Genomic DNA, 25,549 nt, shown 5'->3' on the forward strand with positions numbered 1-25,549 from the left:
AACAACAACAACAAGATTCAACAACTACATCAAAACAAAAACAACAACAACAATAATAATAATACTAATAATAATAGTAATAATAAACTTTGTGGGTACAGTTTTACTTAAAAGTACTTCTTCCTTAGTGATTAGAGAATTTTTTTAAATAAAGAACAAAACTCAAAGTTAAGAATTAAAAATATAAGATACAAAAGGCAATAAATAGAAAAAATAATAAAAGAAGTTGAAAAAATTATCTTTGCAAGTCAAAATGGCAATAAACACTTCTGCAAGAATAGATGAAATTGTGATATTAGAGTAAAAAATGGAAATAAACTTTTAAAATAACAAGTTAAAAGTTGAAAAATGTCTTTGTTAGTCCAAAATTTAATAAAAAATGTTGCCTGAATAGAAGAAATTGTGATATTAGAGTAAAAAAATAAACCTAAATTTCAGCTAAAGTTGAAGAAACACAGTTTGTGTGTCTAAATTCCCATGCGAACTCTTGCTTGAATCGTTCAAATAGCGTTTTCTGAGTAAAAATACACAAAAAATGCGAAATATTGTCTCTAACAGTAAAAACATCTGGTCAATTTTACATGAATCCTGATGTTTATAACCCAATAATCAAATGGGCCGTGGTTCGCAACCCAGAAATAAGAGCAAATAGTGGATCGCATCCACTTTAACCTGTAGATACTGGAACAGAATGTTCCTAGTTCAGCCAAATTCGTTACGCCTTAGGTTAAATAGTCTTTGCAATGTTACAAAAGGCGGCAGAAATACCGCGTAGATTACTTCCACCAAATAAAATTGGAACCTCAAAGAAAATCAATACTCGTGTGTAAAAATTTGGCGACACTTGACTTCCATTCAACTTCGGAAGAAGACCAAGCGATGGGGGCCGTAACAATAGAGAACCTTTTTTTCCCTCACGTGTCCATGAACGCGCGCGGTTTGGGGGTGCCGATGAATGCAACCACATAACAGGTTCTTCCGTAACAGGTTAATATTAATAACATGGATTCTGCTCGCATACTTCGTTTTCATATAGGATACATCGTTCAATTTCTTCGCCTTTAAAGCGAACATGTGTTATAATACCTTCTACCTCCGATCGAACGCGTCGGCACCGGTTGAATACGGGTAAATCCGGATCCTTAATTATACCAAATATAACTCACCACCGACGCCAAAATGGCCGAAAATGTCTTTTGTACATTAATGGAAAAACCATTAATTCCAAGTTCCCACATCTGTATAAAGCACCCATGACTCATATCCGGCAGAAACGCATTAATAAAATACAACAATAGTGTTAGCTTAGGTCAAAAACGGAATACATAATAGTGTCTTTTGTGCACTAATGGAAAACCATTAATTTCAAACTCACACGTGTGCATGAGTCATCGATGACTCATCTCCTCCTCCACCCACGACACGTGGCGCTAGATTAAATAACAATAGCGTCACCCCTCGATAATGAATAAAAAAGCCATTAATGTCAATTAAAATGATGATTTATTGCTCTCATCTCATTCCAATTCTACTCATGTGAAATTTTTTTTTATTACAGTCACCTTAATTTGTGAAAAATATGCAGTTTTGGAAAACATACAACAAACGTTCGTCTACTACAACTATCCTTGACGACAGAAATTAGAATTTAGAGGAAAACTCTCTCCTCCAGTAGCTCTTAATCCCTTCCAAAGTCACTTCTAAGCAATTCTCCCAAGACAATTTAGCAAGATCAAAGTTGAACACTTCTTGGTCAACAGGGTTAAGGCTTCTGAAGAGATTGTTCACGTTGTCAGAAGGAACATTCCAGTCGTCGCGGAGAATGGCAAAACTTATGTTCTTCATCTCTTTATATATTCTCAGCTGGAGCTTCACCATGCTGTAATAACATAAATATTAATAATAATAATAATCGTTATCTAGGTCAGTCGATATGGTAGACGCTTGTACACCATGATAGTAACACATACTAATTTATTTGGAAGTTTTAATTGCCTATCTGGACAATGTTAGTGTATGTCTTAACTTCATGTCCTTTTCACAGAAACTACGCATTAGGTACATAAAGATGAAATTTTAACATTTTAATCCCTCAGCATTGTTATCATTATGACAATATTTATATTATTTAAATGATGAAAGTAAACAACTTAAAATGAATATTGGTACAGAATAATTAAGTCTAACTAATGGAATACAATGAAATGCTTGCTATATCTGTACAGGTAATATCAGAGTAATGACTCTCATTAAATAAAGTAAATAAAAACAACTTTTCATAATTACTATTTGACGTTATTAAACCACTATCATTATCACTTTAAAAATTGCACAGAGTTCTTCCATAAATCGGTATCTTGTGGTTGTGTTTTTGATTGCTACAACAATGTTCTTGCCATGTATAAATGTAAATAAACAAATAAGATTTGTAGGTTAAACTTGCATTAGGTTGACTTTTTGGGTACGTTAGATGTCGTACAGAATGTCATCCCCTACACCCCCACCCCCCGGATTCTATGTTGGAATCTTGTGGACGTTCTTTCATTAACTCAACACTAGAATCGATTCCTCTCATGGACAGAATTAACTGGGCGAAAAAAAATTGTCGAACTGAAGCAAAGTTAGCATGCGGATGAACCAGTTGATGTCTGACAAGATTTCAGAAATGCTAACATCGCTAAGAAATAGATTTAAGCGAAATAAAAGTACCTCTGTGCATTAATGCCCTTATCAAAAATACAGTGTTTCCGACCCAGTACAGCAATCTTCAACATCTCTATATTTTTACATCTTGTTCATCTTACAATGAAGGGTAAACCACAAGGTAATATTTGAGTGATAATTAAAGATGCATTTTGCAATGACGTACATGTATTGAATTTCAACTTACCTTCTCCTATTACCACGTAAAAATGCCAGTGTATCCATTAGAAAAGCTGGGAGCAGTTGAAGGATGAAATACCACAGATGATAGAAAATTTTGCTAGTGAAGAAAAGTATAAAAACTTTGGCATTCCTAGTCGTGTCGATTGAATGCTTCGACATGTATGAAGGGGCAAAATTGAAGAAATCTCGAAATGAAAGTGGGTTTACATTGTGTGGAGTATAGTTGTACAATGACATTTTCCCGCTTCTGAAAAAAATATAAAATCATAAATTACATTACAAGAATACACACATGCACAGAGTGAAAGAGATTATTTATATATATATATATATATATATGCCGACCCCGTAGCGGAGTGGTTAGCAGGTCGCGTTACGACGCCAGAGTTCCCGGGTTCGAATCTTGGCCTGGACATGAATGTTTTTAAGTGTCCATTCATCAAGTTAATCATATCATCGCTTATCCCCAACTTCGCAAATTAGGCAAAAGTGGCACAAGGAGCGAAGTAAAATTAAACAAATCAATCAATCCATCAATATATATAGTCTTGTGTGTGCATATATGCTTCATTTAAAACTGAAAATCCTAACAACACACTCCCCATTTTTACATTCAGAAACGTTTCACAAACTTCTCATATTTTGTAATTCTCCTTTCTTATTTTGTGTCACTTTATACCACTTTCTGCTAATCGTGATGAAGGAGATGAATGCTGATGGAATTGATGAAGAGAAACGCACGTATCCAGGCTCAAACTTCTCGGTTGTATAATGAGATCCGACGGAGTTGAGAGAACAAACAATTGCTTCAATTAAAGATAGCTTTTAATTCATTTCTGATAAAACATTTGATTTCAATATTTGTGCGGTGAAATAAACTAATAATAATAATAAGCCAAATGTTTACGGAATTCTTGTGCAGTACAATTAAGGCAATTCTATTGCACAATTAAGACAATTTAAATTTACTCAAAAGCCTAGTCAGATGATGATAACATGGTTTCCTTGGTCAAATCGAAGAGAATCCAGTAATACTTGTTCTCGTACAACATGTAAATGTTTTATCGTTCTTAGTTATTAATATCGTTCTTAATATACGTAGTCTTATAAGAAACATGCACAGTGAAAGTATTTTTATAACTAACTGTATTAAATTAGTACACATTATTAAACAATCAGATTATAACATATCAAGTGTGAAAGATAGCTGCTTGAACAAGAAAATGTCGATCAGCATTAAGATAGATAAAATTAGATAGCCATTTATTTCCATTATACAGTATTTCATATATCTATTATAATATCAAATATGTTACCCAAATGGATACATATTTTAAGTTTTAGGTCATGTGCTTGAAATCAGTAATTGGAATTCTATACCCTACATGAAAAGTATCTTTATTTTTACCATTCTGAACATATCCTGTAAAAGTTAAACAAGTCTAATTGGTCGTGCAACCAAACCATAACAGTAGACTGAGTTTCCACAAACCTTTTCGCTGAAAATAATTTACTGGAGCATTCAATTCCAAGTTCTCACTTATCGCACACCCGATTGAGCACCTTCCTTAACTGACGTCACCGTCAGGTCCGTACCCAGGATTTTTTTTGGGGGGGGGCAGATGGTGTATAGGAGAAGGTGGGTAGAGAAATTTGCTCATTTTGTTACGAAATGTTGAAGAAAAGCATTTTTTAACCTATATGTATGCAACCACGTGACAAATATTTGCTGTTGACACTAACATTTGTTTCTGTCAGAGAGCGGAAAAAAGTGTGTGATACGGGTGGACTACATGTGTGCATAATGCAAACAATTCAAATAGCCTACGAAAAGGAACACATGTGTGTGGGGTTGATAGATGAGGGTTCACACCCATTTTGCAAAGTCCCTGACTTTTCCAGGCATTTTACATAACTATGTAATGATTTAACATGCTAATAAATAAGAGTTAACCAAATGAATCACGTTTGTTGAACATTTTTGAAAAAAAAATTAAAAATATAATGAAAGAACCTTTTTATAAGCAATATTACTCAAAAGTGAAGATTGTTGGGAAGATAAAACGAAACTTGTTTCCAGTTACAAATTCTGCCAAGCATAAAAAAAATTAATTCCCCTGACTTTTCCAGGTTTTGAAAGCTTTTTTAAAAAAATCATTTGTTTCCAATGACCTCAGTCCTACCCTTGTTTTCCTGACTCCTCCAGTTGTCCAGGACTTTGGAGTCACTGCGAATCCTATAAATAAATTATCTGAGGAGAACGGCTAAGTGACTTCACCCTGGCAGTGTGTCTGCTGGCATAATATTGTTTCTATGGCGTATTTTCGCTTTTAGAATCGTATTCGGCAGTAAAAATAAATGCCAGTGGCAACCAAGAAGCTATTAAATGGGGTTGCATACATGTGGGATAGAAAATGCCATTTTCAACGGCTCTTAGCTTCGAAATTTTTGGCCTCTGCACACTGTGAAAGTTGTACGGTCACACCACTGTGCATTTATGTTCGAGACAATTACAAGTAGAAAAGATGAAATGTTGCACTAAAACAAATTCCGATTGACAGAATTTCGTAATTAATAATGTACTTAATTTCTTGAGTGTTTTGGACAAAAAACAGTACATGTTAAAAGTTCTTCAGGCAATGTTTTGACCCAAAAATCTAGCAACGATTCTGCTGTGAAGTGGATTCTGCCATTTTCGTTATATTAATTAACCATAAGCCATTGTGTGGCAGAATGGACATCAGTTGCAGAAAAACCCTGTTGTTGGAGAAAGAAAACAAAGTTTTTTATCCTTCTGCTCAGTGGTGGCGAAAAGGGATCACAGACCTTGCGGTGCGGGTGGAGAGCTAACTGCCCCTTATATGGTTGGTTTTGTATTGCAGTTATTGAGGAACCTTTCTTCCATAATGTAAAGAGTATAGAAAATTCCCCTCTATTCTAATTATGTGAAACATTAGAAACACTGTAAAAGAAGAAACCATTCAATAATCAAGGGATTCATATTTGTCGAATGTCAAACAACTGTTTTTGACTAATAAAAAGTTCAGACAATTTTAAAAATGTACGCAGTATTCTACAGAAAGTCCTACATAACCAGTACAATGTCTGTAGTGGCATAGAGTCTTTCTTCAGTTATAGCAAGTAGTGTCCGAGCCGAGACGAAAAAGTCGGGACATGGATTAAAAGGAATCGACTATTCCGACTAAATCGGAACGTCTGATAGCCTTACATCAATGGTTCTAGAACTAAAATGGCTCAATATTGCAGACTGCAGACTTCTAGAGCCTGCCTCTGTCCAGAAACAATCTATTCAATTGTGCAAGAACGAAATCGAAAATCATGCAAAATTTGAAAAACCTTCAATGTAATTTTTGTAGGTTTTTATAAGTTCAAATTAAAATTTTTCATGGCTCGAGGGGATGCCATGACCCCTCTGGCCCCCCTTGGGTACGGGCCTGGTCATCGTAATACTTGGCCTGAAATATTGCAGTGTATTTATACTAAGAGAACTAAATCCTGATAAGCCTAACCTAACAACGAAGGCATTCCACGCGATGTCGGTACACGAGGGAACTCAATCGGGTGTGCGACTATGAGACCCTCAATATGACAACTCCTTAGCAATGGATGACATTCAACTTGACGCATTCACACATTGCAAAATCACTTCGGCAAAGATCATACGCACAATGCTTACCCGGCATCAGGATCTGATTTCTTTGCCAGAAATATGGCGGCGGAGCGTCCTTTCGTGCAATGAATTGTGAGGGAAGTTGTTCGCTGAATATCATTCATTTGAATTTTTTACATATTAGATTCAAAGTTTTCAGGTGAACTACTGCAATGAACAACAGAGAATTCTGACTTAGAAACTTTTAATTTACAATTTACATAACTTCACGTAGGTAACTTCTTTTCTGAATATTTATTACATGTTACTAACCAATAATTTCTGTCATAAATGCTGGATCCTTTACAGATTTTGCATACAACAATGTTGTTAACAGAATAAAGAATGTGCACAGTACTAATCTAGTAACTTTATTTGTGAAAAACACTGGTTACTTAGTGCATACCTTTGTAGAGCTGTCTGATAAGAAACTGCTATAATGGCATTTATTGTTAGGTCTACGGGGACTATGCCAAAGCAAGTATTTGGATTCCAATGTAGGGTGTGCATAGCTCCTGTCCATATAGCGACTAAGGGAGCTGTTGGTCCGTTTAGAGTGTCCACCCATCCAGGAACTGGTTCCTTCAGAGAACCTGAAACTAAGAAATGGAAAGTATGTTGCTGTAAGTACCTGAATATAACTTACATATAATGATTTAAACACAGTTCCAGGAATGGGCGTAGGGGGTCGAACAGATGCAAGTTACAAGAAAAACAAGAAAGGTTGTATCTTTAATGTTAATAAGAGCATTACAATTCAGTTAGTTAGCATTCACACTGAATTACTAAAGTAAATATTTTGTTAGATCGAAAAAATATAGGAATCAAGTTATCTTCCTGCATTTAATATTCTACCATTTAATCCAGAGAACAAACGGTTTTACAATTTTCAAAATTCCATAAATTATGCGAGAGGTCCCTCTGACTTTTAAAGCGTTTTCTCGAACGAGATGTGTAAAAGTTAATAAAGAAATAGAATAACTATGTACTTCAGTGCGATAACTTAATGAAATGTAAAATAAATAACGGTAGGCTAATCAATTGTGTTGGATATTTACTAATCTGGTAGATCCAGCGGCGGCGCCAAGATTAATTATGTAGGGGTGCTGCGGCAGTGCGGAAAGAAATTTAAGGGGTGCGATGCTGAAAATAAAGAAAACATGGAACACTCATACAACCTTTCAAAACTGGGAGAACAAGGTGCCAAAACTTGGGGGGAGGGCAAGGATAGTTTACTTTTCCTTGGTAGATAAGGTAAAGCATAGTGCGGGGGCAAAAATAGCAAGATCGGGGGGCAACTGAACCCCTAATCGTCGCCTCTGATTAACATAAATGAATGACTGAAATGAAATTATAGGTGTGAAGTGTATAACTTTAGATTGACATCCATTTCCCAGGGCGGTTATGCCCCCTTGCCCTCCCCCTGGACGTCCATGATGATATGTATTAAGTCTCATGATCCAAGAAAGTGGTCATATAGTGCATTCAGGTACACGTTGCAGTCTTATTGAACTATGTGGTGAAATACCAAATTAAATTATCCTTGCCTTTAAAAACAATTTTTGAACCTTTTCAATGTAACCAATGGAGATTCTACAAACTTCCGTCTGCCACTTCAGGACAAAACGTGAAGGCCACAGCAACTTCGTCTTCGTTAAAATCCCTTCTGCCACACTATCCCAACGAACTGTAAAATTTCATGGAGAACTTTGGGACTCTTCCTAACAGTTTTTGAAAAAGCTTGAAATTTTACGTTTACTAGACATGTTACGCGAAACAAATACATAGAACGTATTAACAGAAAACTAAGCTTCACGTTACAACTCGCAATAAATACAATTTCCCTAGCACGACCAGGTAACAATACCTTTCAAAGCAGCTGAAATTTTTGCTTCAGTGCGAGGAAGAACAAGCAGGTGGAAAATGAACCGTTGATCAAAAATGCAAAAAAGATAGGAAAAGAAGCATAACTCACATTAAGCTATAGGCAATTATCGAAAACCAAACAGACCACTTGAAGAAACAAAACAAGAAATATTCAAAACAACAATAGTGACGAAATTTGAAATAAACGATTTCTGATCTTTATAGAGGCTACCGCCAGTACATGAAAGTATGTATATCGGAATCTCTTTCAGTGCTTGTCTGTAGCAATAATAACGGGCTTACTTCAGTACCTAACATTCGGTGCTCAATATGACGACATGACATAATATAACACTCTTAGGGTTAGTGTTTTCAGTTGAACGTAGGGGATGCTGAATCGGGTGCGGAAGAAAATTAAGGGGCAGATCGAGTAGAAGAGTCTCTTCAAGGTTTTAGGCCAAGTTTTCCGAATTGCACCTCGACTGCAGCGCCAAATACGAGCAGTAGATAAAACTGAGTACTCGTTCTTTTCCCCGCGTTTTAAACACTTATTTTTCACCATAGAATTCACATAGCATTTTCAAATGTTCGTACACATACATTTCCACACATTAGAAGAACTATAACCAACAACTTGCTGGCGCATAACGTATATCTACCTATGTCGCTGGCTTTCTACCTCCATGATTTTAAACAAATGAACAACGAGTGCGGAAACCACGTGACATAGTCACCAACCATCTGCACTGCGAGCTGTGCACTTGCGTGGTTCTGTTCTTGGCGCTTTCGAATTATACTAGGCAGTGGTGTCTCGTCCCTTGGGGCTTCCGGGGCTTAGCCCCTAAAGAAAATTGACGTATTGACGTAATTTTCAATCACCACAATACATAACTATCACACAATCTTTTAAAAGGCGATTTTTACCGACGTAAGTTCATCGTCAGCTGCAATGGATACGACAGCACTCATAGCGGCATTGATATCAGTTATCATCTCGGGGCTCGTCGCAGAGGAAGGCGTGGTTTACGCTACACGCTATAGTGAAGGTCACGTGCTAGCAGAGAGAGCGAAAGGGGGGGGGGGAGGAGGGCAATGGGTTTGGATGTTGATTCGGGGCTACTTCCGTGGCGTCGCGTTCGTTCGATCCCGCGTGTTGTAGTGTAGCGTTGTGGTGGCTTTTATTCGCTATGAACAAAGTGGATTTCTTGTTGGCAACACCATTTCAGACATTGAGTGACCAAGAAAAACTTGTTGTTAAACAATTAGGTCCTGACCATCCGAGTGTTACATTAATACAAAAACACAAATCACAATCACGCTCTTTCAATCCAGACTGGTACAACAGAAAACCGTGGTTGACAGCTAGCGAGATCAAGAAAACTCTCTTTTGTTTTCATTGCCTTTTGTTTGGTGATGATGCTTCATGGACAGTTCATGGTATAAGTGATCTCAAACATCTTTCTGAAAGAATTAAGTCACATGACACTAGTTCTTCGCACATTGGAAACTCGTTAAAATTGAGTTTATTTGGAAAGGTTGATGTTCGAACACAAATCGATGAAGGATATAGACTGTCAATTACAAGGCACAATGAATTAGTCCGGAAAAATAGACATATATTAAATAGAATTATCGATTGCTTAAAATTCCGTGGTCGACATGAACTTGCTCTACGAGGACACAACGAATGAGAACAATCTTTAAACAGAGGCATCTTCCTAGATTTAGTAAATGAGATTGCTAAGCTAGATAACAGTTTGCATGAACATTTAGAGGAATCCAAAGTAAATAAATACACATCAGCCGTGATACAAAATGAGTTGTTAGACTATATGTACCAGGTTTAGAGTGAAGCCCTCCAGGAGGATGTAAACAAAGCAATGCTTGTGTCTGTACAAGCTGATGTAACCAGCGACATTTCCAATAAGACACAATTGGTTATTGTGATTCGTTTTGTTCATTGCTCGCAAATAGTAGAGCATTTTCATGGTTTCGTGCAACTTACTGACAGATCTGCATCAGGGATATCCCAATGTATATTAGATGCATTAGAGCAGTACAAACTATAAATTAGTTTCTCAAACGTATGATGGTGGATCTGCATTCCGAGGGGTACGGCTTGGAGTCCAGAAACTTGTAAGAGATGTTTATCCGTGTGCTTATTTTGTGCATTGTTATGCACACCAACTCAATCTCATAATGCAACAAGTATGCTCTACCATCACAGCTATCAGAATTTTCTTTGCCAATTTATCTGTATTTTCTTCGTTCTTCTCTTCATGTAGTAAGAGAACAGATTTACTGCAGGAGGTATGTCATCGACGGCTACCGCGAACATGCCAAACAAGATGGAATTTCCAGAGTAGGGTAGTGTCGTCTGTTTTCCAGTGCAAGGAAGCCCTGATAGAGTGTTTGGAAATTATTCAGCAAGATGGCTCATGGGATTCTGTGTCAATGAGGGAAGCAACTGGACTAATACATTTCCTTGAAGACGAGGAATTCATTTTTTTCTTGGGTGTCTTTAACAGGATAATGCCCTTCGTCGAAATATTTTACAATATTTTGCAGAAGAAAATTACAACAATGGTACACGTAAAGGAACATTTTCGCAAATTTGTTGCTGACATCAGTGATATTAGGAATGAACTGGCTAACTCTTCAGATGATAGTTCTGTTCTGTGTAACATCTCGAAGAAAAGAAAAAGCAGTGTTAACAAAACAGCATGCGCTATTGAGTTCTGCGATATAATTATTCATCAAGCCGAAGAGAGATTTGGGGCAACTGAACATTTGGAGTGTTTCAATTTAGTTGACCCTGCAAAATTCAATGACTGGAGGAAGTCTGATTTTCTCGATGATTCGTGTAAGAATTGTGCCAAATATTATCCCTTCATAGAAGAGGGAAAACTAAAGAGTGAACTTCGTGTTCTTTATTGTAGTGAAGAGTTTAAAAATTTAAACTCTATCAGTACATTGCATTCGTTTTTCATTGAAAATGATTTAGAGGATACATTTTCAGAAACAGTAAAAATGACAAACATAGTTTTAACAACTCCAGTGGCAACAGCTGAATATGAACGATGTTTCAGCACATTGAAGCGTATTAAAACCTGCTTAAGAAATGCAATGGGACAAGACAGACTCAATGCCTTGGCAGTGCATACAATAGAGAAAGAATACATTGCAAACATACAGGGCTTCAATGAAAAAATGATTACAAAATGTGCTGAGCAGAAGAACAGGAGAGCACAGTTCTTGTTTAAATGAGAACCAACGTTCGTAGAAAGGTACGTTTCACAGCAATACCTGTTTCTTTTGTAATTCATGTGAATGATCATTATATTTTAAATTCTTTAAAAAAATAAGTCCAATTTTGTAGTTTAGAGGAAGATAAATACCTGTTTTTTTTGTAATTCATATGAATTGTTATTATCTTTTAAATACTGTTTTAAAAAAATAAGTCCAGTTTTGTAGTCTAGAAGAAGAAAAATACGTATTTCTTGTAATTCAGGTGAATTGTCATTATATATTAAATTCTTTAAAAAATAAGCCCCGGCCAAATTTGAGGCCACGAGACGCCACTGGTACACTTCCGCCAAGACCACACTTCAAGTCTGTACTTTGTAGCTTTCGGACAGAGCCTTAGTAGTAGTAGTAGTAGTAGTAGTAGTAGTGTAGTAATTAATAGTAATTGGTACAATTCCTAGTATCAATGGTATTGAGACGAGATAAATTAATGAATTAATAAAACACTACGTAGGGTCATAGCTGCCCCTGAGGATTAAATTTACAATTATTATAAACAACACATACGTGTATCATATTTCTATATATAATCAGGTAGATAACCAGTTGGATTTTCTGAATAAGTCGCATGGTAAAATAGATGTAATTCAGGCGAAATTATCAAATGTGCATCATAGTTTATATTAAAACGATGCCGAGAACTTGACATTAAGTCTCACCTCAATTCTATTCATATCTGTTTCAAATGGTCTCGTTTCGTTCTAGTCCCAATTGGGCTTGGTCTCTGTGCCACCACTAATCCCCAGTATATGTTCCACTTAAAAGCCCAGCTTCGTTCCCCTGTCCATCAAGTTCACCTAACATTGCTTTGAAGCTTTTAGCTGAAATGCCTTCAGTTTCAAACCTATGCACTTCTACTTACCAGCCCCAGGTCTGAAAATAGCTGCAGGGATCACTCCGGCGTATTTCTGCACTAAATTTTCTGCAATGCTTTTGGTGAAGATGTAGGTGTTTTGATAGTCTCGCAGAAAGCTGCAAAAAAGAAGAAGAAAAAGTACATTATTTGTGCATATTGAAGATATGGGATGGTTGAAAACATGACACGTGAAGAGGAATGGATACACCGGATAGAAAGAAGAAAATGAACAGTGACGAAGCATTTGAAATGTTAGGCAAGAAAAGACAATGAAAACGATTCAATGAAGGCATGAGGGCCGTAAGGACTAACTAATAGTTTTTTCTCTTCTTTTATGTAAGTTCACTTGATACTCAGATAGGCTGATCGGGACTGGAACCTGATACGGTCCAGCTATTAAGCGTATGGCTACAAGGCTTGGTCTTCACGGCCAGAAGAAGAGAAATCATAAGCAGATGTATTCTGTGTGTAATCTTGCTGTATCATGATTCAATGTACTTGAATGTTCCGGACATAAGTCCAGTTTCTATTAAATGTGTTAATTATTCACCGTCTGTTTTTTTTATCTTGTACAACGTATATTAATCAACATTACCATGTCCTTCACTCGAACCTATCAGAACCACAGTTAATGTCTGATTCAAACAACTGGACAATATGCAATAAGAAGTTTGAAATATAGCAAATATCGGCGTGGAAGGGAAAAATGATATTTTGATGACATTTTACTCCATGTCTATCTTATGACTGATTCTACAAAATACTCAAGAAACGTTAATGAAGGAAATAGTGTTTTCATAATACCTTAGATGTAGTTACCTCACAGCAATTAATAAAACGTGATTGGACTTTCGATCAGGTGCATGTGGAGTGCTTGAGATCATTGTTGCATGAGGAGTCATTAAGAAGGTATCAAGTTACTGTGAAAGGAGCATGTTAGCAAAGTGTCAATTTTTCATGCAATATAGACAGATTAAAATTATTCAACCACAATAAATAAATTAGCCTGTTGACGCCGGTAAAGTAAGTATTGTTATATCTAAAAAGTAACTAGTTTCGTTAGAAGTACTGGTGTAATGTCTCTTTGAATGCTCAGTATGAACCCAATTAACTGACACTAACTTAAAATCTATGAAAAAATTGCAGAACTGAACTCCAGAACTGCAACATGAAGTTATAGTTTTGTGAGTAACCTCAATAGATTTCTGGAAGTCGTAGGATTATTGAATGTAATGTACTTACTAAGGGCTGAGCAGTTCACAACCCTCTTCTAAGCAATCGAAGAGCTGAATGAGCTTGTCTGTCTCTGCGGTTGTAGTGTAGCACCGTTCCTCAAGTTTCCTCTCAGATGGATGGACGTAAGCAGTGGAAACGTGTACAAAGGACTGTAGATGAAGAATGTAAAAGAAACATATAAAGACACGAATAAACAGTACATGATAGTAAGGTAAACTTCAAACTTGACGGAATGAAAAAAAAATTGTAGCAAGGGAACTAATTGTCGTAGAAAGATGAAATATATTTTTTTTATAATTGTTTCGGAAAGTTAGCGGAGGTGAAATTTATACAGTATACGAATAATGAAAGTTTAAAAAAGAAGAAAAGGAAAATCAAAATTTTAATCAAAAATTCGTATTCAGATCCTATGACCACCACAATAGACCTAAATTTCATGAGAACATCTCGCGGCCCGATATAATTGACGCCAGGAAAATGGACCGCGGTCCGGTGGTTGAGAAATGCTGCTCTAAAGGAACCGCTGATCAAGAACATTGTATACCACCCACCTCCAAGTTCGGCATGTCCTTGCAGAGCTCCAGCATCTGCTGGGTGCCTCGGACGTTCAGCAGGATGGCATTTTTCAGCTTCTCTGTGAACCTCACGGTGGCTGCAGAGTGGAAGACCACGGACACCTCTCTCTGCAGGAGATGCCGGTCGCTCTCGCTCAGGCCCAGCCCCACTTTGGAGACGTCGCCCGCCACTGCCACCACCTTCTGCAGAAGCTGCGGCTGAGAACGTACCAGTGTTGCAAACGCCTGGAACGTGAAAATAACCAGACGCTCTCTCAAAAAATACGACATAACAATTATACCAGGCACTCTACATTGAAATGATCTTCACTTACATGTGATCGATCACAGTGATTTTTGAAAGCTAAAGGATACAAATTCATAAATTCGAAGGAAAGTGCCCTCCCTGAGATATCTGGTAAAAGCTCATATAACCGAACAGCGATATTTTATTAGAAATAATATTGTTTTCTGTGATTTACAGGCTATAAGTTAGAACACTAACAAAAGAACGAGAGAACGTTTTCATAACAGACAGTAGAATCATGTTCGTCGTCGCTTTGTAACCAAGGCGTCCAGTTCGAGGCACGTTGCACAGTGGTTTGGATCCGACTTTAAACTGTAGGTTCAGTCCCGATTAGCCTATCTGTGCATACAGTGGACTTCAAACAACAATTCAAATTAAATTATAATTATGCTGACATCTAGTGCACTCAAGTTGCAATTGTCAATAATTCAATTTCCATAAATTTGTAAAGTAATAATAATAATTATAATAAAGTTAAAATAGAGATTTCGAAAACTGAAGGCCAACATTTGAAATTTTGATCTCCCACACCCCGAGGAAAATTCCTGCGGGCACCCTTGCCCCTCGCCACACGACTGGCCTAAGTGGAGGGGGTTATTTCTAATAGTAGGAAGAAGAAAAACCAACTTAATATCATGGTACTTTAGAGGTGAGGAAGAGCCTCACACAATGACGTAACGAAAGGCCCGGCACTTAAACACAACTTTCGCGTGATCCCCTCGTAGCGATGAAAGCGCTGATTGGAGGGTTACAGAAGAGGAATTTACTAAGATGAGCATTAGCAACTATGTTATGGTATGTACTAAGAGGAATGAAAATAATAAAAGAAAAAACAATAAATTCAATTCACATTTAAAGAGTGCAGTTCCATGAGCTAATTACCCATTTATCTCCCTATTAGCATATAAATGACCACCCTAATGACTTTTGCTATGACTTCTGTGGTAGTGGACCGACCTCGTATATATTTAGATATGTCACAATACTTCTGATTTGCAACTTATTCTAAATTTGAAACCTGCCCTGCATGTATGCACATTTATTGGCAAATCCAATCGTAATGATGTGTATAGTTCAAATCTGAACACAATTATGCTTCAAAGTACTGACTTAATGAATATGCAAAAGTCGATTAAGGATATTTGACAATTTCCCTTTATCCTTAAGTTGCCTGACAACCTTGTTTCAAAACAATACCTTGTTAGATTGCATGACCAGAGCACACACAAATTCCCCCTCCTGAAAGGAAAGTACAGTAAAGTACATAAATGCATGCAACAATATAACGTACTACTTTTGTGTATATTCATAGGACAAATGGTACTCTGAAATATTATGGATTACATTTATTCTTATAAACAAGGTACAATTCTGCCGTCATTATGCAAGGTAGACTCATTTGTAATACAAAAAAAAAAAAATCTATCTGTCCATGCAAGGAACAGCTGGTTTTGAGCTTCAAAAGTACCAACTTATTTATTTACACCAAGTAGGAATATTTGGTAACAATACCCTGTTTCAACACCATAATATAACATTAGACAGGTTGAACAAACCCAATAAGCTTATAATATGACGAGACGGTTTTGCAACTGGATCAAATCAGCAAAAGTCAGTATCTTTTGAACATAATTGCGATACCAGAGAAGCACGTCAGCACGTATTGTCCCTACCAGGTACGAACATACCACTATATGGTCATGTGACCTTGACTTAAGAATGAACGCAGAAATGCACTATTCCACGTATTAAAACTGGTAAATGAGTAATGTTCATTAACATATACGTTATCTGTCAATCGTACAAGGTATTTTAGATTGATTCCAAATCCTTCTTATATACCAAATCACATTTTCTCTGCAATGGCGTCGCCCGCCATTTCGTTTAAGCCACGTTGATCAAAAAGAGCGTTTCCCGGCATCCCGCGTAACACACGATGCACACGCGAGCATGCTTTACGTATTTATTTTTGCGAAGAAAGGTAGATTTACCTAACGAGTGTATGGACATGAGCTCATGCAACACGTTAGGAAAAAATGCAGCTTAGCTCATGCAACACGTTAGGAAAAAATGCAGCTTACCTCCATGGCAAGATGGGGAGTTCAGGGACTGTCCCTTTCATACCTTGTGCAACGTATTACCGGTCAACCAGCTGGCGAAACAAGTCTCACGCTTGCGTTAAACTATTCACGATTACTTCCCATTTGTAGGACAATCCACTATGAACCATCATAATTCACAGAACCGCCGAAACCAAAGCTTTTCTCCCTCCGTGAATTGATCTCACATTCCGCTTCTCATCCATCTTTCTTCCGGAAACCGCGTTATTTCTTGCAGTCCTTTGTACTTCATATTTGTCCGCTGCCTATCTGGCAGACCACCGAATGCACTTACTTACAAATTGACATTTGTGAGTGTGTCAAGGATCTCAATGTATACCTTGAACCATAGTATCTCCTAACAACTATATTTTGTAAAAACATATATCTTCTTCTCCTTCTTTTTTCTGACCCTATCAACTGTTAGTCGATTTTAATCATCTTTCTGAGTTCTTTGCAAAATATATTTAGTTCATTATGCACTATATACTGTTTGTTAGATCGTCAAATTACATCTTCTTGCATATCCATAAAGAAGCCATATCGTGGGAGGAATGGGATCCGTGAGCAGGGCAATTAGAGATGTAGGGAATGGAACTCCATGGCGACGCAAACCATTATATAATTTATCTCGTTCTCTGTCGAAATTAGGACATTGTAAAAAGAGATGCGTGGCATCTTGATTAACTTCTCCACATGTGCAGGCTTGTTTTGTTGTAATATGTAATCGTGCTAAATGATCATTAGTGCGAACATGACCTGTACGTAGACGTATTATAAAAATAATAACTGATCTTGGAAGATTATATGAGTAGTACCAAGGTTTATTTTGTGAACGTTCTGCAAACCATTTATATGTATTGCCCGCGGATTGAAATTGTTCCTTACACCACTGTTTCCATTTATCTTGAAGTTTATATTTAACTCTTGGGAGAAGATCCGTGTATGGAAGTCTCGCAAGTGAAGTAGATTCCGATGATCGGGCGGCTTTGGCATATATGGCCACACGTTCATTTCCCGTATTTACTTCGTGAGCCTTTACGTAACTAAACTGAACGTTGATATTTCTTCCATTAGCATACTGGGTTTGTTGGATTATAAATATGATAAATAAAGAATGTTTATAAATCTGAGGATATGAGGAACTCAGCGCCATTAATACCCTTAAAGCATCTGCTATGACGATAATTTTTGTGTAATTATTATGGATAGCGTATATGAGAGCTTTATATATTGCGTAACTTTCTGCAGTGAAAATAGAAGTGTCAGGTGGTAAACGGAATTGTTTGTTTATATTTTGATCTGGAACGAATTAAGCACAACCCACACGTAGGCGATCTTTGGATCCATCAGTATATATGATTAGGTGCGTTGGCCATTTCTCCTTATACATGATATGTCTTCCTAGATCCCTGAAATTTATATTGCATTGAGTATATAAGGGTATGTCTAATTGATAAATTAAAGGATGTTGGAAGGTGAGACTTTGCACGGGTTTCCGGGTCCATGTATTGGCAATATGCAAAATAAAAGAACGTATGTTTAGGATCTATGACTTTAGCTTCTGTCCATTGTTTTTGTATTTCGAACAATTTATTGAATGGATGCGTATGATTTTCCCAGGTTTTGAGCAGAAATTTTATTGTTAATTGGATCCGTCCATGTGTCGTCAAACTAGTTTCTTTGCTTTCCATATATACACTGACATTAGGACAGGACTGCATGAGACCTAAGCAGGTCCTCAAAGCTTTTCTCTGTAGTATCTCTATTTTGTATAAAAGACTTACTTTTGCACCCCCATAACTAAAGGCTGCATACTCAAAGTTTGATCGAAAACAATTCCTGTAAAATAGAAATAAGATTTTAAGGTGGCCACCCCATTTATTTGTTGTCATACTACGGAGTATATTTATTATTTTACGGCATTTATTGATTAAATGCATAATGTGTGTATTCCATGTGAATCTCCTGTCAAAATGTATACCTAAATATTCATGTGTTTCTATTACTGGGATATTAGAAATGTGTGATATATTGTTGGGATAAGTACTCAATCGCTTATTATTAAAACAAATATTTTTTCATTTTGTTTCGCTGATGGGTAAACCTACATTGAAAAACCACGCTCTTATGGTGGAGATTAAATTCTGCATTGCTGTAATACCTTGAGCAGAATCATCTGTAATGTTATAGAAACAAAAATCATCTGCATACTGAAGGGGATGAAATGGTTGAATTGGTAATGCATGTATCTCATTATCTCATTCTTAAAAATATTGAATAAGAGAGGGCTCAAAGGTGAGCCTTGAGGTATGCCGATTGAAGTGGAACGAGGATCGCTTAATTTATCGGAGAACCATCCAAACATAATTTTGTTGGAATATAGATCCTACACAATTGTTGAAAGTTTTGGGTGTATATGAAGATTCTCTAATTTATGACAAAATTATGTAAATTTATAGAATCGTAAGCTTTTTCAACATCTATAAACAAACTGAAACAGTAGGAACTTGTAATTTTACTATTTTGAATTGCTGCTGTTAGAGTGGGTATAGCATCTTGACTACTAAGATTAGTTCGAAATCCAAATTGTGTGGGATGAAGAAGATTTTCACGTTCTAATAACCAGGAAAGTTTATTTTCATTGTGCGTTCAAAATTTTTTTTCCAAGACTGAAATAAGTACTCTAGGTCTGTATGAGGATGCATGGTGCGGAGATTTGTTTGCTTTCAAAATTGGAACAACTACATATTTTTTCCATTCTAACGGAACTATGCCGGTTCGATATATATTGTTGTACTGTTAAACAAGAATATCTAATCCGGTATTCGGTAAATATGTTATGGCCTGGTACGGAATACCATCAAGACCTGGCGCTGTGTTTTTCACATTTTTAAAAATTATTGTTAATTACCCTCGGGTTACAGGTGGAAAATCATTTGTAAATTTTGAGGGGAAATTCTCTTTAATATCATAATGTAGGTGAACAGATGGTGGAGTTAATTGGGAAAGAAATTGATGTTGCCAACTGTCATCTATCGGTCTTTTTGAGGAGAACGTGGTTTGCGTAAATAATTGAATTTATGCCAAATATTTCGGGATGATTCCTGCATGTCTATCGAATTGCAGTAGTTAATCCAAGCTTGTTGTTCGGCTTGTAAATATATTTTCCGCGCTTGAGCTATGGACTTTTTCCATGATATGTTTTCGGGATTGGGGCATGAGGCATATTGGTTTTCTCTGATTTTCCTATTTGATTTTGTCTCTTCACATTCTGTCGTCCACCAATGTATCTTTGGAAACATTGTTTCACAATGAGTATTTTTACGCGAGGTTAGAATATCTAAAGCTTTAGTAATATATTGAAGTAGCAGTGAATAAGATATAGGCTGGGAGGAAGTAAGATGTTTACTTAGAATAAAGGAATCTATTTATATTTTATATAATTCCCATTTTAAATTGTTTGTTTTACAGCGGAGAATTGGTAATGGGACGGGGGGAAAAGGTTGGCTTGGTAAAAATTGGTCACGAATATAGATGGGAAAATGATCGCTACCATAGAGTTCATCCTCTATGAACCACTGAAATTGAGGGAATAATGAGTCCGATGTTATAGTTAAATCAATTGATGTTGGATTACTTCCATTTCGAGGTGTGTGTGTGTTGGTGATCATTCTTTTAGGACAATGAAAGAGTTGTCGTCCATCCAATCCACTATACTAGTGTCAAGTCTATCTGTTGCATGCATACCTCAAACATCGTGATACCCATTAAAATCCCCGACAATTAAATAAGGACTGGCCATGTTGAACGTTAAATCTTGTAAATCAGTTTGTTTTATATTTTGAGAATTGTAGTTGGAAGGGATATATACATTGATTATCGTAATTTTATATCCTGCTATGTAAATTTGGATTGCTCTTGCTTCTACTTTATAAATCCGAAATAGTGTTTTATGTTTAGATAATTGTATTTCCTGGTAGGCTACTTTTTCATGGACATTTATACCAATTACCCGTTCCGTGTCTTTGTCTGGAGGTCCTATACAATGATAATGTGAAATTCTATATATTTCTTTCTTCACTAGTTTTAGTAGATCTAGTTTACGTGCAGAGAAACTATTGACATTCCATTGAAGTAATAATGTCATATTAGTCAACTTTTATATAATTGATTAATTAAGAGGTGAGATTCTGTAAAAAGGCCAGCAGGTTTGTAGATAGGGTATTAATATGTTGTAAAAGAAGTTTTTGTTTCTGAAGCTCTTTTATTTGCACAAGAGTAGAAGCGGTATTGTCTCTAATAATGAGGTGTAAACCTCGTGAATATTTTCAGATGGATGATTAGAGGATGATTGTTCTAAGTTTTTATCTGTTGAATTAGCATGTTGTATCCCTGAGGAACTAGAATTAGAATAAGCATTTCGCACTATATTTAAAGAGGGCTTGGGTTCTGACTCAATAGAAGAAGTGTCTGTAATTGATGATGTGGATGGGTTGGAGTGGGTATGTATCCTTGGTATCCTAGAATGTTTCCCTTTCACTTTTGATGCCACTCTGATATTTTTATGTACTTCTATCGACTTCCCTGGTGTGTGTGGAATAGGCTGATGAATTGTTGAAGCAACTGGAGTTAGATTTGATCCAACAGAATGATCTTGCCATTTATTAATGCTAGGACTGTGGTTTGCAATTATGATGGGTTTAGATGTGAGGATGGGTTGTGCATTATGATTTAGAATGTTTGAGACACTGGGTGAAGCATTTAGTCTGGCACGAAACTGAATAGGAGGAAAATCTGTTTTGTTTACAATGGGATTCAGAATTTCCTCTATAGATGGCGGTTGTATATATGTGCCTTCAATAATTTGTCTAACCTCACGGTAAGAGAGATTATCGTTCGCCGTTCGCTCCTGTATTTGTTGCTCTCTTTGCCACATTGGACAATTTTTATCAAGAGCTGAATGAGCTCCTTGGCAATTAGAGCATTTAGCTGGTGGGTTAAGGAGGGACCATGCTTATTGTCTCCGCAGGTTGCGCATTTTGGTTGGGAACGGCACTGAGTTGCCGTGTGTGCATATCTGAAACATTGTCTGCACTGAAGAACAGCTTTTTGCCTGGGATTAACTTCATGTATTATGCTATTTATGATTATATTTTAGGGAATTATACGCCCCAAAAATGTCAGACATACAAGTTTTGTATCTCGTAGCAAAAATGATCCATCATTTTCCCACAATTTCTTTTTCATAGGTTTGACATCAATGACTGGGATAGGCGATTGAACGCCATCCAGTACATCCTGCTCGCTAACATCATATTCTATCCCGTACACTAGTCCCTCTCGTTGAAGTAAAGGTAGCGGTATGCGAGACTTGATCGAGAGCTCAGCTTGGAATTTCGTATTTTTGACGAAATTATTCGCCTGCGGAGCGGATTTGAACGTAATTCTAACTCTACATACGACCACATTGATCAATATGCTTCACCGGTATTTCTGCCTTCCTAAATTTATTTCCTAGGATTCCACCAGCTAGATTTCCAATATTCTTCCCTGTACCCTCTATCAAGACAATGTATGGACCAGAACTGTTGAGATCATATAAATTCTGAGAAGGAGAGGAGATCCTTTTCTTCTGAGACTTTATATAATTCTCTGTGTTTTGATTCATTGATCCCTCTTGTGAATGAATTATTACATTGATTTTCTTCACTATTAATGTTATCCACTTCGATATATTGTGCTGGAGAAGGAGGAGCATGGGGATCCATATTACTAACATTAACACTAGCATTTTCATGCATTAATGCAGCATGACAATCGTTTGAGTCTTCCATTTTGACATAAAAGTGTAATATATTGCATACAATTTTATACCATTATCCATGTGCAGATTGCGGAACCTGATCAAATCAATTTTTATCCGAAATGTCCCGTTGCGTACCTCCATACGAAACTTAATGCATATAAGTTAAGGAACTTAATGTTTGTTCAATTTAAGATCGTAATAGGTAACAATGAAGCTTAATTAACCCTGAATTTAATTTTGACATTTAAACAATCTACCAAATAAAACACAGCTTTTGTATTTCGGTTTTACGTGTACAAAAGCCAATGCCATATAGCGACTTTTACACGTAATATCAGTGAAAAAATATAAATATGCTGACCAAGGCAGTAATTTATTTTATTAAAAACATAAACTAACCGTAATATCAGATGCGGAGTTGACTACGATGAGCTATCCAGCTCCACCCTATCGTTAATACTTTCTGCATGTGCACTTACATGCAGGACAAGAAATTCTTATCTTAAGTTTTCCGCATGCAGGTAAACACATCAAAACTGATAACCCTTATGACAATATTTGTCATATTTAAATAACCCAAAATGCAGAATACGATTACATACCCCTGAACTGAGCATTGTCTTCAGTCGCTCCCTGACGTCACATCCTCTCTTAGGCCTCAGGAGGACGAAGATGGTCTTGATGCCGGGACATGACCTGAGGAGCTTCTCCACGAGCACCTTCCCCATGAACCCTGTGGCCCCCGTCACGAGGACGGCCCGGTTGCTGAAGAAGGCTGCGATGTTGCTCACTTGGTCTGAGTAGGACATCTCCATTGCGTTGCTGCGGAGGAAAAAAAAAGAATTCCAGTTCCCCGTTTTACAATTTCCAAAACTTCCATGGTTTTAGAGCGGAAAAAGTAAAAAATCCCACTACCGCAAAATGGTTGATACGGAAGTAACGGTAGTGGGATTTTTTCTTTTTAACCAGCTGGTAAAGCAGTTAGTTTGTTACTTTATAAATACTTGAAACATATAAAAGTAAGAAATGATTTCCTTTATATAGCTATATTTAGTAATGTATATATATATATATATATATATATATATATATATATATATATATATATATATATATTGTGTGTGTGTGTGTAAATTAAGATCTTCCTCCCACGAATCTTCAATGATTTTGTGCCCTGCATGAAAGTTAACTAATAAAACAAATCAAATATTATACAAAAACTTTGTTCCACATTTTCGCCCCCACCCCTCTAAAAATCCTGGGTACGGGCTTGCTTGCAGAGGTTTAGTTACTCACCTTCACCAAGACCAGTCAAGATGGAACCCTGAACACTCGTATATTGGAAAACTAAATTCCCCACATGTGCAAGATCCACTCATATATATTGCACGCGAGCACTCTCTTTCTCACAAGGTGAAGGATGCTGTAAGGTTAGAGATGACACAACAAAACAAGTTTGAAAATGATTTCGCTGGATATAATTATTCTTAAGAAGTGGTTGCGAGACAACAAGCAAATTGGATGAGAAAGACGGTCTTGGTACCTGAACTCCAGTTCCTGTTCTTGAAATCCAGTCCCTCATTGTGAAATCCAGTTCCTCTTTCTGATATCCAGTTCCTCTTTCTAAACTCAAGTCCTTGATTCTGAACTCCAGTCCTGGTTTCTGAACTCCAATCCCATTCAGAATTCCAGTCCCTGTTTCTAAACTCAAGGCTGTCTTTCTAAAATTATTCACAACTTAAGTATAATCTGATGACCGGGAAACACAACTGTATTTTCAGATGCTGATCGACTACTGTATCATCGTACACTCTGAACGGAACTGAATACCTTATACAGAAAAAAAATCTTACGTTTTTTTGTAACCTTGAAGTAAAACTTAAAATAGACTACACGTACCCTTATTTGCTTTCCCAATTTTCTCCTCCTGGCTATTAAAAAAATGCTAATTCCCTTGGAATACTAATGTTACATATGTGGAAATTGAAATCATATACTTCGTGGGAACCTCCTTTGTGATCGTATCTCATCCAGAGTAATAAAAGTCACACACAAATAGTAAACTTGTTTTTAACGTAATTTATTCTATATTCTTGCAATTCATCTGAAGAAGAGACTTTGTAGTCACATCCTTGACAACGCACCGTGTGAAATCCTGGGGGACAAGGGGGCTTTCCTCCACAAACAATCTTATCCCAACCCCCCACACCAAAAATTTCGGGGGGAAGAGTTTTTGTTTTTAGAACGAAGATAAGCAATTAGTTTAAAATTCGAATATGCTTTACTAAGAACAAATAAAAAACACAGAAAGAAGGAAGGATAATGTCTACGTGTGTGAGTGTTGCATGCTTTCTCTCACTTTCAAGAGACCGCATAAATACACAATAAAAGGTGAAAAATCAAGACAAATATAAGTATTAAATGTAATTTATTTACATTAATAAAAAGCAAAAATTAAAGGAAAACAAACATAATAAGACAGCTTCAACTATTTTGCAATATATTGACGTTTTGTACCTGTTGGTAAAGGAATTAGTTTGCTACTTCATAAATATCTGATTTATATATATATATATATATATATATATATATATATATATATATATAAAACTAACAAATTAATTCCTTTTCATGTATTTAATAATATATGCATTTAAATATTTAGTAATGTACTATATATATACGTATATACACATACATCACCAGTATTCAATGATATCGCACCCTGCTTGTCAGCGAAGGGTGGCCATGAGAGAGCCTTAACCGACATTAATTGCCTACAAGGAAAATTGTCAAATATTTCAACACTATGATTAAACTTTTATAGCAAAACTAGAAGAGGGAAAATATAGGAAAGGCAGAAAAAGAGAGTAGCGTGATACATAAATCCGTGAAACATTGTAGATATTCACCACAGATAAACTAGGCAATCCCCTCACTTCGAGTACTATCCATGCCCG

General features: G+C 36.5%; 2 protein-coding genes across 3 annotated transcripts in view; one reads left to right on the forward strand and one right to left on the reverse strand.

Moving 5' to 3' along the window:
* The window catches only part of LOC145986746 (putative fatty acyl-CoA reductase CG5065), a 171,589-nt gene that overhangs the window by 19,925 nt on the left and 126,115 nt on the right, over positions 1–25,549 (forward strand). The window contains exon 1 of one of the 2 annotated variants that reach the window (XM_083121116.1): positions 13,529–13,607. The exons of the other annotated variant lie outside the window; for it this stretch is intronic. The gene's annotated coding sequence lies outside the window, so the exon portion shown is untranslated. Of the gene's footprint in view, positions 1–13,528; positions 13,608–25,549 lie in introns of those variants that run through there. 2 annotated transcript variants of the gene reach the window in all.
* On the reverse strand, positions 1,626–23,925 carry LOC145987053 (putative fatty acyl-CoA reductase CG5065). Its single transcript, XM_083121509.1, has 8 exons — positions 23,886–23,925; positions 23,192–23,411; positions 14,372–14,620; positions 13,827–13,969; positions 12,591–12,700; positions 6,963–7,155; positions 2,891–3,133; positions 1,626–1,879 (listed from the first exon to the last, which is right to left on the reverse strand). The coding sequence occupies exons 2-8, from the start codon at positions 23,402–23,404 to the stop codon at positions 1,642–1,644; spliced, it is 1,389 nt and encodes a 462-aa protein (XP_082977635.1). The 5' UTR covers positions 23,405–23,411; positions 23,886–23,925; the 3' UTR covers positions 1,626–1,641.

This window comes from Lepisma saccharinum, chromosome 4 (assembly GCF_977018435.1).
Source record: "Lepisma saccharinum chromosome 4, izLepSacc3.1, whole genome shotgun sequence".
Taxonomy (NCBI): Eukaryota; Metazoa; Arthropoda; class Insecta; order Zygentoma; family Lepismatidae; genus Lepisma; species Lepisma saccharinum.

Coding starts and splice junctions, on each gene's coding strand:
- LOC145987053 (XM_083121509.1), bottom strand. CDS start 23,404: ATGGAGATGTCCTACTCAGACCAAGTGAGCAACATCGCAGCCTTCTTC. Junction 14,621..23,191: donor AGACAATGCTCAGTTCAGGG/GTATGTAATCGT, acceptor TTCACGTTCCAG/GCGTTTGCAACACTGGTACG. Junction 12,701..13,826: donor TGTGAACTGCTCAGCCCTTA/GTAAGTACATTA, acceptor TCTTTTTTGCAG/CTTTCTGCGAGACTATCAAA.